The sequence below is a fragment of the Leucopleurus acutus genome (assembly GCF_964270905.1).
Source record: "Leucopleurus acutus genome assembly, chromosome: 12".
Lineage (NCBI taxonomy): Eukaryota > Metazoa > Chordata > Mammalia > Artiodactyla > Delphinidae > Leucopleurus > Leucopleurus acutus.
This window is the reverse complement of record NC_139154.1, coordinates 86925554-86941111: the sequence shown is the minus strand read 5'-3', so window position 1 is coordinate 86941111 and position 15558 is coordinate 86925554. Positions and strand designations below refer to the sequence as shown.

General features: G+C 39.6%; 1 protein-coding gene across 2 annotated transcripts in view; it reads left to right on the top strand.

Annotated features, from left to right (window-relative positions):
- The window catches only part of GFPT1 (glutamine--fructose-6-phosphate transaminase 1), a 72203-nt gene that overhangs the window by 14020 nt on the left and 42625 nt on the right, over positions 1-15558 (top strand). For both annotated transcript variants that reach the window (XR_014326656.1, XM_082851984.1), the window contains exons 2-4: positions 3205-3312; positions 5753-5860; positions 12328-12453. Coding sequence is in view for 1 of the 2 variants with exons in the window: in XM_082851984.1 (XP_082708110.1) it covers positions 3205-3312; positions 5753-5860; positions 12328-12453 (342 nt within the window). In the remaining variant the exon portion in view is untranslated. The remainder of the gene's footprint in view (positions 1-3204; positions 3313-5752; positions 5861-12327; positions 12454-15558) is intronic.

Genomic DNA, 15558 nt, shown 5'->3' with positions numbered 1-15558 from the left:
GCTAATACAGTGTACACAGAACAAATCATGTAACTGTCAGAACAAAGAATTGAGGCCCAGAGTCTGTAGAGGTATTAAAAAGTACCACATGCTTAGCATATAGCAATCTCTATAGCAATCAAAGAAGAATCCTCAAAAACCATAGAACATCAAGCTGGAGGGCACTGCAGGTGTCCTCAGATGTCAGAGGGAGGAAATATTTGGCCCCTGTGCTGTGACTCCTCGTGTAATAGAAGTTGCTAACCAGTCATGGCTTTCCTTCCTGTATGAGAGACAGGGTCAGTGAATCCTTTTCAGAGGTGCTCTCTAGAGCCAATACCAATTAAAAACCTGTTGGCACTTATTGTGAAACTTATTTTACCATCTCTCAGTCAAGTCCATTCATTTCGCAGAAGGGGAAGCTGAGGCCGGGTGGTATAGTGGAAAGCTTCGGGGACACGAGTTAAAGAATTTGCAGGATTTCTTCAGCGCAAGAAACTTTTATGAGCTAACAAATGTTTAGTGTGAATTTTATTAGTTTATCAAATAGTTAAAATTTAAGTTTGTTTGGAGAGGGATACTGGTTTAGAGAATACCTCTTTCCCTATAAAATTGTACTCAGGATCTCAAGATTCACACAATAAGCTAATGTAAACCAGGGAGATTGAAGTTAGAAATAATATCAAAATTGAAGGCTGTTGTTGAATTACATGTATTGAAGATAGTGAATTTAATATTGCATCACTCTGAATTTTCTTGTAAAAATGTGTTGAGTCTATAACTTGTCTTAAAAACAGTTGTTTTTTGTCATTAGCATTTAAATTGCTTTAAAAAATTGGTATTTGATTATTATATTTAATCTTTAATTCTCTGAATGTATTACTTTTACCATCAGAATTGCTTTTTCTTTTTTTTATTTGGCTGCAACGCAAGGCTTGTGGGATCTTAGTTCCTCAACCAGGGATTGAACCTGCACCCTCAGCAGTGAAAGCACAGAGTCCTAACCACTGGATCACCAGGGGATTCCAGAATTACATTTCTTTAAATGAACAAACCAAACCAGAAAAAACCAAGAATGTAGAAACAGAGAACAGAGTATGCAGGGTATATAGAAGTAGAAATATAATGTTATATACATGAAACATATAATGTTCAAGCCAATATTACTTCAATTTAAAAAAAATCTCAAAAAAAAAGGAATTACATTTCTTAAAAAAAAGGGAGAAATGATATTTAGTAGTGAATTTTTCTGGATGTGCTGCATTATTGGGATTTGGACTTCGTCTTCAAGGCTTTCCAGAGACCTCAGCCTGCAAAGAATTTTTGACAGTGTAATATGTTGTATTAGTTAACGATTTTCAGATGAATTAGATTGTATCCTCCTTTAGCAGATTATTTAGCTGATGCTAATCACAGTGATGGAGAGTAGACTAGTTGAGAATCAGTGTTCTTTTAGCACATTGTTTTTTCCTTTTTTCTTTTTGCCCACGTCGCGCGGCATACGGGATCTTAGTTCCCTGACCAGGGATTGAACCCATGCCCCCTGCAGTGGAAGCGCAGAGTCTTAACCACTGGATCGCCAGGGAAGTTCCTCTTTTAGTGCATTTAAAGTTTTATTTTGGGAAAATATTTATATTCTGTATATTGTCCATTAATGAGCTAATAGAATACTTATTTGGGGCTGATAGTTTTCTGTGTGCATTTAATCTTTATCAAAGGTCAGTGACCCATGGGGGGAAAAGGGTAGAACACATAAAAGTTTGTTTTACAATTGGGTTATTGGTTTAGTTTTTTCATATTACAGATACTTTATTAAGAACCAACAATAACAACAAAACCCCCAGACCTCATGCAGTGTTGTGGTGCAGTGAAAGTGAGATGCTTGTACAGTGCATGATAACTTAATAGATCTTTACAATTACAATTTTTAAAAATATGAATGAATATAGGATTTCTATGAGTCTGGCCTTGTACCACCTTTTTTGGGAAAGTTCAAACTGTTGTTTCAGGTTGTTTTGGATTTTAGTTTTAAAATGTCATTTCCTTTGTGTTTGAAAGGCATGATTGAGAAAATTGCACTGTACTCACCATGGTGATCAGCATACACGTTACGGTGGCTTTTTTGTCAACTATTAGCTATGTGATATTTTTGTATGCTGAAATGCTTTGATAAGACCAAACTCTTTATAGAAATAAAGATACCTTTTCAAATGAAATGAAAACTGGTCATTCCAGAGTTCTGCCCCACAGAATTAATCCCCTTAATAATCAGTGGCATTATAGTGTAAGATAGTTAAGAAAAAAGAAAGTTCTTCCATAAATAAGCAGCTTGAGTTTATATTGCTTTATATTTTGATTTTCAGTTTTTATACATTTTAGCTATATCCACCCTGGCCAAAGCACAATCATGGAAGACCTCAGACAATTTCCATGCTGCTATTCCTGAAATGTGGATTTCCTTTACCTGTGTTCTACTGCCTCTTTGCTCTTCTGGATCACTTCTTGTTGTACAAGTCCCTTTATTTATAGTTTTGCTTTTCCAAATGATTGCTCCTTTTCTATGAATTCTCAAGAGTCGTTAACATGTATTATGGTTATTTGTCCCTTACTAATCTGGTGAACAAGTGAGAAACCATTTGTCTTACGATGATTATATATATTTTTAGCCCATTTTTCTCTATGATTAAATTATTTAGATTGTGAGTATTCTTCACATCATTGCTATTTATGAGTTATTTATTCCTAAAATGTATTGATAGCATGGTGGTTGAAAGTAAGAAAAACTATTTCATCTGTATAGGTTTGGAGGGTCCATATATTGCTTAAAATACTTAGTTCAGAAAATGTTTTCCTTTAAAAATAATGCTCAGTATATAGGCCATAAACCCCAAATTTGTTGGTTAGTTTTGAAGCATTAAATTTTAGTTGTTAAAATGTCAGTGATGGAAGGTAAGTGAACAGTCTTATAAACGGCTTTGAAAAAACTAAACATTTATTTTGACTTATTTGCTTCAGTCTTTTATATTTACAAGAAATTCCGCTTTGAAAAAGTTTCACTGCCTTTGGATAATTTGAAGTGAAGATTCTTTCTTTTTTAAAGATGGACTGTAGCTTCACAGTTTTGCACATCTTAGACATTATTATGAAAATTAAGATTTTTGTCATAGTTATGCCACTGTTGATTCTCTAGTTAGAATTTTCTATTAAATATTTGTTTATTTGCAGGTATATTTGCTTACTTAAACTACCATGTTCCTCGCACGAGACGAGAAATTTTGGAGACCCTAATCAAAGGCCTTCAGAGACTGGAGTACAGAGGATATGATTCTGCTGGTATTTCCTTTAAAAAAATATTATGGGTGTTGCATGATTCTTGAATAAATAGAAAGGGTTTTTTGTTTGTTTTAGGTTACTAGATTCTTTATAATGTTCATTTTGTTGTTTCTGGTATATCTAAAATCTGAAGAATTTTTGGCTTTTATCATGTTTAAAGGGTTTGTTCATGCAATTTCATTTCAGCAGCATTAGCATTTATGTAGAATATTGCTTCTTACGGGTATCTTCTTTTGCTAAGAATGTTGCTATAAAAACAAATCACATGGGGCATTTTCATTATAAAACAGAGTTCTTAAGGCCTTACTCTGTACATTTTTTTTTCTTTCCTGTCACTTTTAATTTCTTTTTTCCGTGGATTCCATGCTTTTGGCATGTGAACTTGCCCAAGATTCTTCTATCTTATTAGAGAAACAACAAAGGAGATAAAAATAACTTTTTGTCAACTTTATGTTCTACTCCAGCTTCTTCCCTTAACCGTATCAGGGGTCCCCATGACCATCCCCAGTTTCAGTGATTCCCTAGCAGGACTCAGCATATAGTTGTACTCATGGCTATGATTTATTACAACAAAAGAATACAAAACAAAATCAGCAAAGGGAAAAGGTGCATGGGGTGAAGTCTGGAGGAGAGCAGACATAGCTTCAGGGTTCTCTCCCTGTGGAGTCATGCAGGATATGCTTAATTCCCCCAGTGAGTTGGACAAAATGTGTGAAATGTTGTATACCAGGGAAGCTCATTAGTAACTCAGTGCCCAAGACTGTCACTGGGGACTGGTCATGTAGATACCCTCTGCCTAACATGTGCCAAAATTCCAGGCTCCTAGAAGAGAAGCAGACATTCGGCATAAGCCACATTGTTTGCACCAACAGTGTAGGTGCAGTAAGCCATACTTAATCAGTTACTGTGGTGGGAACCCTCCTGAAATCCATGCCAGCCAATGGCCAGCTTTACCAAGCAGGCCTTTCTAAGACAGCAATCTTGGGCCTGCCATATTAACTCTTTTCTGTACACTCAACATTCCTGGTTGTAACGGGCATTTATCTTCCATGACTATTCCTCAGTTAATGGAAAGTCAATTCCTCAACTCCTTTGTTCTTAAAATTCTCTTTCCTCAGCTTCTCTGACAGCGCATCTTCTCATTCTCTTCCTAACACGCTGATTATTTTCTGTCTGCTTTGGGGGCTTCTTTTCTTCCACCTATTACTTATATTGATATTCTTCAAGATACTTTCATAGGCCCACTTTTCTTATTTTGTATTTTCGTGGGTGAGCTCTGACTTCATCAACCTCCTGTATGTTTTTTTTTTTTAAATTTTTATGTTGGCCGCGTTGGGTCTTCGTTGAGGAGTGTGGGCTCTTTGTTGCGGGCTTCTCTCTAGTTGCGGTGCGTGGGTTTAGTTGCCCCGCGGCATGTGGGATCTTAGTTCCCCGACCAGGGGTTGGAGCCACGTCCCCTGCATTGGAAGGCGGATTCTTAACCACTGGATCACCAGGGAAGTCCCAACCTCCTGTATGGTTGTGACTTACAATCCAGATGTATTTCCTGTGCTGCACACCTGTATTTCCAGCTGCCTCCTAGAAATTTCTCCCTGGATAAACCATGATATTATAGACTTTGCATGTGCAGAATTGAACTGAATATGCTCCATTTCTCACTCCACTCTTCACTCTGTTCTTTCTGTGTTCTTTAATCAACAGTCAGTCATTCAGCAAGTCCTTTGAGCCTGGGAGGTGTCCCAGACGTCTCCTGCTTTCTCACGTTACCTGCAGTCAGTTCTGCTTCTCAGTATCACTCATCTCTTCATGACCATTGTGTAGCTCAGGCCTTCCTCATTTTTGCTTTGCTGTAGGTGTAACTTCTGACAGCAGGTTTCTTCTTCCTGTTTCTCTCCTCCAATCTTTACACTCTTTCCAAAGGGAGTTTTCTGAACTTTTTCGACATGTAATTTCTCTGCTTGAAACTACTCAGTGCTTTTCCAGTATCTTCAGAGTAATTTTTTCAAATTACGTAGGAACTTTAGTAGAATCTTGAGAGATGTGTTCCCTGACATTCCCTCCTTACCCTGCTTCTGCAGTGGGTGCCCGTCTTCTTCGTTTCTCCATTGTACTTCAGTTGCAACCTGTAGTACTTTTATTATAACCACATAACTTTTATTATATTAAAACCACACTGTATTGTAATTATTTTTTTCCTTGTCTGTCTTCTCAATAGGCTATTGAGAAATTTAAGAACAGGAACTGAGTTTTCTTCATTTTTATCTCTAGCAGCTACCATGGTTTTTGACATATAATAGGTTTTCAGTAAATTTTGAATTGATAAGTAAGTGAACTAATTAGATGAAAAAAAATTTTTTTTCCTTAGAAGTTTTGCCTTACAGTGATAATCTAAGTAGTAGTCAGTTTCTAAATCTTGCTTTTCTACCTCTCGGTGATTTAGGTGTGGGGATTGATGGAGGCAATGACAAAGACTGGGAAGCCAATGCCTGCAAAATCCAGCTCATTAAGAAGAAAGGAAAAGTTAAGGCGCTGGATGAAGAAGTTCACAGTAATGTACTTAGTTTGGTTTTTGAACCCCCTCCTCTTTTCTTCCTTCTCCCTTCCCTACCAAATTACTTTTCCTCCCATATTTTGGGGCCCATTTTGAGAACAGTGATTTTTAAAGTTGAAGGGAGGGAAGAAAAGTAGTTTTGATGCTATCTGTACTGGTTTTAATATCCCTCAGTTTCAAAAAATGATATTAACTAGAGAAGGAACTTAATTATGTACACTGTGTTCAGAACAAGCTTAATATCCTAAAATGAAGTAGCCATCATTCCTGAGGAAGGGCCTTTCATAAGACAAAAGGTATTTTCAGTGGTGCCCTTATTCATGTGTCTTCACTTGGTGGTTGTCTTCACTTTGGACTAAACGCTGAGTTTGGATGTGTGGTCAGTCTGGATGTTGCACCTTTTAGCAGGTCTGATACAATCAGGTATCATATTTTTCCCTCATGACTTTCTTACTTCCCTGGCATAAAGTAGTTGCCAGAGATACATGTTCCACTAAAGAGGGTATACTTTACAGTATTTAGTTCATTACATTATGTTTATACATTTTATTTTTTCACAGGAAACTTGAAAACAAAACAAAAACTTTGAAGTAGATTGATTGAAAAAACATTTCTAAAAATCCTCTAAAAAACCAGGAAACAGGGCTTCCCTGGTGGTGCAGTGGTTGAGAGTCCGCCTGCCGATGCAGGGGACACGGGTTCGTGCCCCGGTCTGGGAGGATCCCACATGCCGTGGAGCGGCTGGGCCCGTGAGCCATGGCCGCTGAGCCTGCACATCCGGAGCCTGTGCTCTGCAATGGGAGAGGCCACAACAGTGAGAGGCCTGCGTACCGCAAAAAACCCCACAAAAAAACAAAAAACCCAGAAAACAGTAGGTTTTTTATATACCTGCTCAAATGGATGCCATTGTTATCATTGTAAAGAAGTGCAGGTGGAAGAGGAGAACGATGGATTTAGTCATTTTTAATTTTCACATAAGCCAGACATTTAGCTTTGTGGTACAATTGATGCTTGAACAACACGTGTTTGAACTGCTCAGGTCCACTTATATGCGAATTTTTTTTCAATAGTAAATACTACATTATTACACCATCCACAGTCGGTTAAATCCATGGAGGTGGAACCTTGGACACAGAGGGCTGACTCTAAGTTATACTCGGATTTTCAACTGCTGGGTGGGTCAGCACCCGTAACCCACCATGTTGTTCAAGGGTCAACTGTACTTGCTTAACAAATTAAATCAGTACTTATTTTTTATGTATTGTGGGTAAGATTAGCTTGGGATAAAGCAGACACCCCCAAAAGCTACACTTCAAAAACTGTGGTTATAAATATTTGGTCTAATGTGTGTACTGCATCCTGTTTACCAGGCTGATTATAGTAGGTTCTACAGGAGAGAATAAACAGATTGGTTTAAGATTCAGGGGAGAGCTAGTTCCCACAAGTTAGGAAGACTTGGGATACGTAAGGAATGGCTGCTAATTATATTTGGGCAGTGAAGGTGAGAAGGGAGGACCTTCTGAGTAGATTAGCTTGGAAAAAGATAAGAATAGGGAAAGCAAGTTTGATGGAATGGTAGGTGGTCCTTTTAATCTACTTTGTTGGTAGATGAGTGCGAGGCTAGAAAGGCAAATTGTGACCAGAATCACCATCTTTGAATGTCACCATATTGAAACATGCCTCCTGCTGCAGGAAAGTGACCCCTTTCCTGGAATGGGTCACTTGGAGACAGTGCTGGTGAGTTTGTAACTGATGAATCGCTTGGAAGAGCAATCTGGCAATGTCTAAATGGGAGATGCCTATACCTTGTGGCCAAGCACTTCCACTCTTGGGCAGGTACTCAAAAGAAACACTATGACAAGGAGACATGACGATAGGATGCATTGCAGCAAAGTTTAGAAGCAACCTGGAATAAATTGTATGTGATAGTGAATGACCATGTGTAGCTTTTGAAAGACGTGTACTGGATCTGGTTCTGCATGTGGGGACATGCATAATTTCTGAGAACTTAATGTTGAGTGAAAAAAGCAATCTAGAGAAGGATATGCAAAGTATTGTACCATTTAAAAAAAAAGAACACTATAATTTATGAATATAGTAGCATAATAGAAATTAGAAGGCATAGGTGGGAAAGCTCTTGTGAATCCTCTGGGGAGGAAAGGGATGGAACAGGGTATAAAGGAGGCACCAACTGCATTTTTTTACATTTTAGGGTTTATTTATTTTTTATTTATTTTTGGCTGCGTTGGGTCTTTGTTGCTGTGCGTGGGCTTTCTCTAGTTGCGAGGAGCGGGGGCTACCCTTCGCTGTGGTGCGCGGGCCTCCTACTGCGGTGGCTTCTCCTGTTGCGGAGCTCGGGCTCTAGGCACGTGGGCTTCAGTAGTTGCGGCACGTGGGCTTCAGCAGTTGTGGCTCGTGGGCTCTAGAGCACAGGCTCAGTATTTGTGGCGCACAGGCTCAGTTGCTCCATGGCATGTGGGATCTTCCTGGACCAGGGCTCGAACCCGTGTCCCCTTCATTGGCAGGTGGATTCTCAACCACTGTGCCACCAGGGAAGCCCATATTTCAGGGTTTAAAAAAGATCTAAAGCATAAATGGTTAGACGTTAGCATTTGTTAAGTCGGAGTGTGGTTATTTCGATGTTTGTGATGTTTATTTTATTATTCCCAGCAAGTTTTAGTGTTTAACCTCTTAAGACAAAAGGGAAGGAAGACATCTCAGAGAAGACCATTAGATTGCTTTTTGGTAGCTCCTGACTTTGATAATACTTGCTAACATTTATTGATTGCTTTCTGTGTCCCAGGCACTCTACTAGGTGCCTTCTATATAGTCCTCGTCATAACCCATGAAGTAGGTGAAATTATCATCCTCATTTTGCAGATGAGAAAATTGAAGCTCAGAGGAGCAGGTACTGACATTAGATGGTGTCAACAGTAAAAGCAGTGAAGTTTGGGGGCAGAGGAAAGGCAGAAGAGGACTGCTGTTCTAGGGCATGACAACAAAGATTTTTTAAATAATTTATGTCTTAAAGATGTAAAGCACAAATGATTATATGTTAACATTTGTTATCTGGGTGTAGGTATTTGAGTGTTTCATCATTACCAGCAAATTAAATATGTTTGAACTATTAAAAAAAAAAAGAAAGATGACATCTGAGAATAGGTACACAGAGGGCAAGGAACCTTGGGAGTAATAAGGGTGGGGGGAAGACAGAAGATGCAAGAAAGGAAATTATTGAGGCGTTACAGCTCAGAAAGGTCAAGGCACAGGTGGGGAGTTAGCCTTTATAGGAGTTAAAGGGAAAAGAAAAGCTAATTTAAACAGAGTTATGAGGTGAAGGGGAAACCTGAGTAAGGTGGATTGAGGGATGATATAGGTAGGATTGAGGCTTAAGAAGAGTATAAAAAATGTCATGAGCTGTTGGGGAATTGAATGAGTTCTCAGTTTAGCGAATAGGGAACACGGATACATGTTCCTTAAATGGCAACAGTTAAATAGATTTGATAATTACCCATGAACTTGACATGGACTCAATTTACAGAATTTTGTGACTTTCTTCAGTGTTGCTTGGCAGCTTGTGGCGGGCGGGGGAGAGAAAACTAAGTGTAGCATTATCTAGACTTGAGGTTCAACAAGGGGCTTTAGAATGGAGTAACACTGGATAGGAAGAGTCAGGACTGGAGCCCTGATTAATTTATAAAACATGCAATATTTCTTGCGGGGAATATGCATATTGTCATAGCAATGATCTTTTTCTTATTAGCCATTAGATAATGTTCCTTTGGCAACAGTGAAATAGATATGGTAATTACCGTGAATTTGAAATGAGTTCATTTTATAGACTCTTGTTGCTTTCTCCAATGTACTTTCTCTTGCCAGCAGGTGGGGGCACATACTGCTTTTAATTATAGTTAACCCAAAAAACTAGTCAAATGTTTTCACTGCTTGCATTGCCTGTTAAGTAGTAATAAATGGAAATCCTTACTTTTCTGGAGGTCATTTATCAGGTCGCCTTAATTTTTCAGAACACAGTTAAGCCAGAAAAGAATACATTGATGATTTTATCCGTTGATTGAACTACCCAACAAAAGTTTGAGTATCTGTCCTATATAGCTTAGTGCTTACAATCCAAAGATAATAAGACAAGCTGCTACCTTTGTAGATCTTAAATTCTGGCAGAAGCCGGGTAGACAACATGTCATAAATGTTATAATAGTATGGCAGAGTATACATTGTGGTTTTAGTCTTAGGTTCTGGAGTCAAGCACTCTTGGGTTCAAATCCTGTCTCTGTTTCCTATTAGTTGTGACCTAGGGCAGGTTCTGTGACCTCTTGAAGCCTCAGTTTCTTTATCTATAAAATGGGGACAGTTGTACCTAACAGTACCTAATTGTATTGTGAGGATTCAATAACAAAATGAATATTTATTGAGTACCTATTATATACCAGCCATTGTTCTAAGCCCTTAGGACAAAGAAAAGATAAGCAAACTCCCTGCCCAGATGGAGCTTACTGTCTAGTGAGAGGGCCAGATGACAAACAATAAATAACGTTAGGTAGTGATTAGTGCCATGAAGAAAAAGTATGGTAGAGATGACATTTGAGCAGAGATCACGTGATTGTCTGAAGACGGGAATTCTAGGCAGAGGGAACACCAAGTGCGTAGATTCAGTGTGGGTTTGGCCTGCTTATAGCTGGAAGTCAGTGGGGCTAGAGCTCAGTAAGTGAGGGAGAGAGTGGCAGGAGATGAGGCTAGAGAGGAGGCTGACGGCTAGGTCATGGAGGGTCTTCAGAATGATGGATTTTACTTTGTGCGTCGTGGGAAGCCACTGGAACATTTTGCATAGGGGACTGACGTGATCTAACTTCTGTTTTGAGAGGATCACTTTGATTAGATTGTACAGAGGAAGACTGGACACAGGGCGACCAGTTAGGATTCTGTTTAGTAGTCCATGTAGAGATGATGGAGGCTTAGGCCACAGTGATAGGGATAGAGTGGGGAGATGTCTGTAGTACCTTGCACAGAGTAAGTTCTCCATAAATGTTAGCTGTTGTTATTTGTAAAAGGTGCATTGAAAGCTTCGAGGAGTGATTGGAGAGGGTTGGGAGAGAAGGATGGAAAGGTAGGTGGGGGCCAGATGGTGAAGGGCCTTTGTATACCATGAAAAGGTGTTGGGGCTTTATCTTGTGAGAAAATGGTTCTCTGGTTGTATGTTAGAATTTGAGAATCTTTTTTTAAATCCACGTGACCAGGTTTAGGATGATTCATATGGGTAGCTAGGGATGCAAACCACATTTTAAGCAACTGGAAGTCTATTTAAGGATTTTAAGCATTGTTTCTTTATCAGATTTGTATTTTAGGATGACCACTGTTTAAACCAGGATAAAATCTACAAAGACTACGTACTAATATGCGTGGACTTTCCTGTTCACACTTCTGAGCATTTTGCTCTTAATTTAGACCTAATTCTGATAAGGTTTGTTATCTGGTTTCTTAGCAAATTAAATTTCTATTTAGGAAATTAGAAGGAGACGTTACTGGTAGATGCTATACTAGAACTGTCTTTTTTTTTTTCTTTTCCCTGGAGGAAGCAAGAAGAGAGAGTTCGTAAGGAGAAGGAATTAGAATAGCTGCTTTGCAAGACAGAGGAACATCAGCCCATAACCTCATACTTTCATAGTGCTGCTTTGTTTTCAAGGACTATTTTTTGATTATGCAAGCTCTTCATAATTGCAGTTTATGGTGTGAGATATGGTTACATTCACTGGGGACCAAAGAAATTGCAGTCATAATGTTGTGTGGCATTGAGAAAATGAATTTTCTTTTTCTGTACGCGGGCCTCTCACTGTTGCGGCCTCTCCCGTTGCGGAGCACAGGCTCCGGATGCGCAGGCCCAGCGGGCACAGCTCACGGGCCCAGCCGCTCCGCAGCATGTGGAATCTTCCCGGACCGGGGCACGAACCCGTGTCCCCTGCATCGGCAGGCGGACTCTCAACCACTGCGCCACCAGGCAAGCCTGAGAAAATGAATTTTTTTTACATGTCTAATTAAAATGATACTGATTTTTTTCAAGGAAAGGATTAAATACAGATTTAAAAAAATCACCTTAACTCTTTTTGACCATAAGTTTGAACATTTTCAAGCCTCCAGAAAAGTTGAAAGAATAGTACATTAATCATCCATATACTTCATCTAGTTTTACCAGTTGTTAGCATTTTGTCACATGTGCTTTGTCTCTTTGTATACATTTTTTTGGTTGTTATTGGAACCATTTGCCCTAAATATTTCAGCAGCATTAACTCCTGTAAGTCTTTTAATTACTGTTTTGAATATGCCTGATCTTCAGTTTCAATAATTATATATTCCAGGTGAGCAGAACTGTAATAATTACATTTAACTTTAGCTTATAGCATTATCTCTCCAGCATGATTTAATATTGAAGTTTTTTATTTTATCTTTTTCAGAACAACAAGATATGGATTTGGATATAGAATTTGATGTACACCTTGGAATAGCTCATACCCGTTGGGCAACGCATGGCGAACCCAATCCTGTCAATAGCCATCCCCAGCGCTCTGATAAAAATAATGGTATGGACAGGACAGACTGTACATGCTCTGGAGTGTTTGTAGAGGGCCAATAATAGAAGAATGAAAACTCTGTTTTCATTATTTTAATATGGAAAATTTCAAGCATATTCAGATGTAGAGAGCATACAGAACCTGATATATCCATCACCCAGCTTTAACATTTATCAATACATAATCAGTTATATTTTTCTGTACCCCACCCAGATTATTTTGGAAGCCCATAGATATCATATAGATAGATATATCACAGATAACTGGATATCATAGCATTGAATTGGTAATTATGTAAGTGTGTATCTCTAAAAGGCAAGGACTTAGTAGATTGATTTATCTCCTAAGTCTCCTAAGAGACTTTTCCTTTTCTCTCCTTTCTTCCTTGCAGTTTACTCTATTGTTTGTCCTGTAGAGTTTCCTACAGTCTAGATCTTGCTAATGGCGTGCATCCTGTGGTGTCATTTCACATAACTCTCTGTCCCTTCTATGTGTTATAAGTTGGTATGGTATTTGTTTGTACCTGTAATGTTTGGATGTTTTTCTTTTTGTGTTAGGTCATTGATAATCATTGCCAATATTAATTATTTCTTTAGGGGTTATAAAATGGTGATAGTCTAATACAATCTTTCCTTCGTCATTTATTATCTAAAATACTTCTATAAAGAGAAACTTCTCCATATTAACCACTTGATTACCCTGATGTACAGATTGTATAGGAAAGGCAAGATAAATGTTTGATTTTTTTCCCCTTTATTTACCATTTTTCAAATGAAGCGCTTCTAATGTTCTAAGGTGAACAGAGTTCCTTTTTATACTTACTGTATTATTATAAATTCATGGATTTAAAATATTTCATTTGTTTCAAAACACTGAAGTAATTATCTATATTGATGCACAAAACTTCCCATCTTTAGTCATTGGGAGCTTATTCAGGTTGACTCCCGAGTCCTTTTGATGTGACCCAAGTAGGCTCAGTAGTCTTTGTTGTTTTCTGGTAGTTCAAGATGTTGCAGGTTTATCTGATCCTGCCCCAAACCTGGAATCAGCCATTTCTCTAAGGAGTCCTAGTTTCTTTCAGTGGAAACGATAATTAAAGACTATAAACCTGGGTGCCGTGGTGGCTGTGACATGGGGGGCCCGGAGCAGATGCTGGAAGTAGCGGTGGGTACCATGGAGCCAAGGCCTGAGGGGGTGGGCGTGGCGACCACCGAAACACAGCGCCCTCTGTTCCCTCCTCTTGCGGTGCCTCGTCGCTCCCCTCCATCAGCTGCTGTGAGCCAGTGCCTCTGCCCCAGGAAAAGAAGGGGTGGCAGTGAATAAGACCACCATCTTCCCCCCCAGACCAAAAGGAGTAGTAGAAAGCCTGTCTTTCACGATCCCGGGACACAGAGTCTTCACTCAGTGATAGTGGCGGGAGCAGCAGCAGCGGCAGCAGCGGCAATAGCCAGGGCCGGGGGGCCAGAAAGTGGCTTAAACCACCTCGTCGCCGGGCCCAGCGCCAGCACCCCGAGCCCGTGCCAGGCAGTCTGCATTTGTGCCGAGGCCCTGGCTTGCACCTCAGCCAGATCCTGAAGGAGGCCCACTTTCATGGCCGACAGCACCAAGGACGGCCTCCCACGTGATGTGCGGGCAGTTTCTTGCCTTCTGTGAAGGAACGGTGCCGTGCAGATTTGATGTTTCAACTTAACAGTGTTTTAAAAAGCTGCAGGTTAACAGGTTAACAGGCAGTTGTTTACTTCTGGTTTTGCTGCACTATTGTGATTAAAAAGGGGTTTTGAAGCTGTTTTTTTATAGGATTCTTTTGAGGGTGGGTATCAAATCTGCTTCAAGGTAACCGTAGGAGGAAATCTCATCTGCATGTTGAATCCATAGTTTGTCCAATTCAGATTGATTTCTAGATCTGTCAATTAGAAATTCTACTTCATGTAAAAAGGCCTTTTAAAAATGCAGGATCTTCCATTTTTAAAATTCAGTAAACTAGAGAAGAGTATCTAGTTTCCATGAAAAAAACCGAAGTTTTTTTCCAAAATATAGAATGCTTGATTCAGTTTTGCCCTGAAGTTAATTGCCATACCACCTCTTAGTATGTAGATGTCCTGTTGAAAGTACTCGCTCCTTTGTGCCAGGAGAACAATCAGATCCAAGTTACACTGTGTAAGTAAGCATCCTCCCTGATAACTGTCCTCTCTCTTTGTTATATATTTGTACTTCCGGAGAGGTCTTTCAGACTCTTGGATACTCAGATAACTTGTTACCATTACTCCTCCAAAGCCTACATCTCAGACTCGGAAAACATTGCTCAGTTATGACAGTCAAGAAACATGTGATGACTTTCTGTCTTACAAACTTTTCCAGCAGTAGCTTCTGTGATCTCATTGATAACTCCACCTCGTAGTGTCGAGAATTAAGGAGCAGGTGAAGGCCAACAAAGTGTAAGCTCTCTGAACTGATGTCTGAAGTCACAAGTATTTTGAAACTGTTGGAGAAGGGTTTACTTTATGCTTAAAGTAACCCCCAACAGTAACTAGGGGGCCACATTCCACCACTGAAACTGGAAAGACTGGGATGGCTTAGAAATACATCAGCAGAGGCACCTCTAGAAGAAACAGCACAGTCAGTAGTATTTATTTAGAGATGGATTGTTCCTGTGTTATTTAGTCATGCTAGAGAGCCACCCACGTTTGAATAACGAAGGCATAGATGTGTCTTCTGCTGCAGTGACAAGCTGTGTGAACACGGAGCCAGGATGCATCAGGTCATCTTCTTGGGAGAGTGCGGGGAGGGACAACCTGCCATTCTACGTGGAGGAAAGTGCCTTAGAGACTACTGCCTACTCTCACCCTCCACTTCACTGGGAGTCCGCACAGCGCACACAGCAGATCTGAGGAGCATGGATAGCTCTAGAAGGAACTTTCCTCTTTGTCAAGATTAGAAAAGGACACAGGGGACAGAGTGAGATTTTCTTGTGTGACAGAACTAAAATTTGAAGATGAGGCCTATAGGAAGAGGGCAAACATATGTACCTCCTTTCCATGGTTTGTTCCTCTAAATGGGTAGAGTTGAAAGGTCAGTTACTTGAAGTAGAAATGTAGAGTTGTGAGGGAAAGTTTC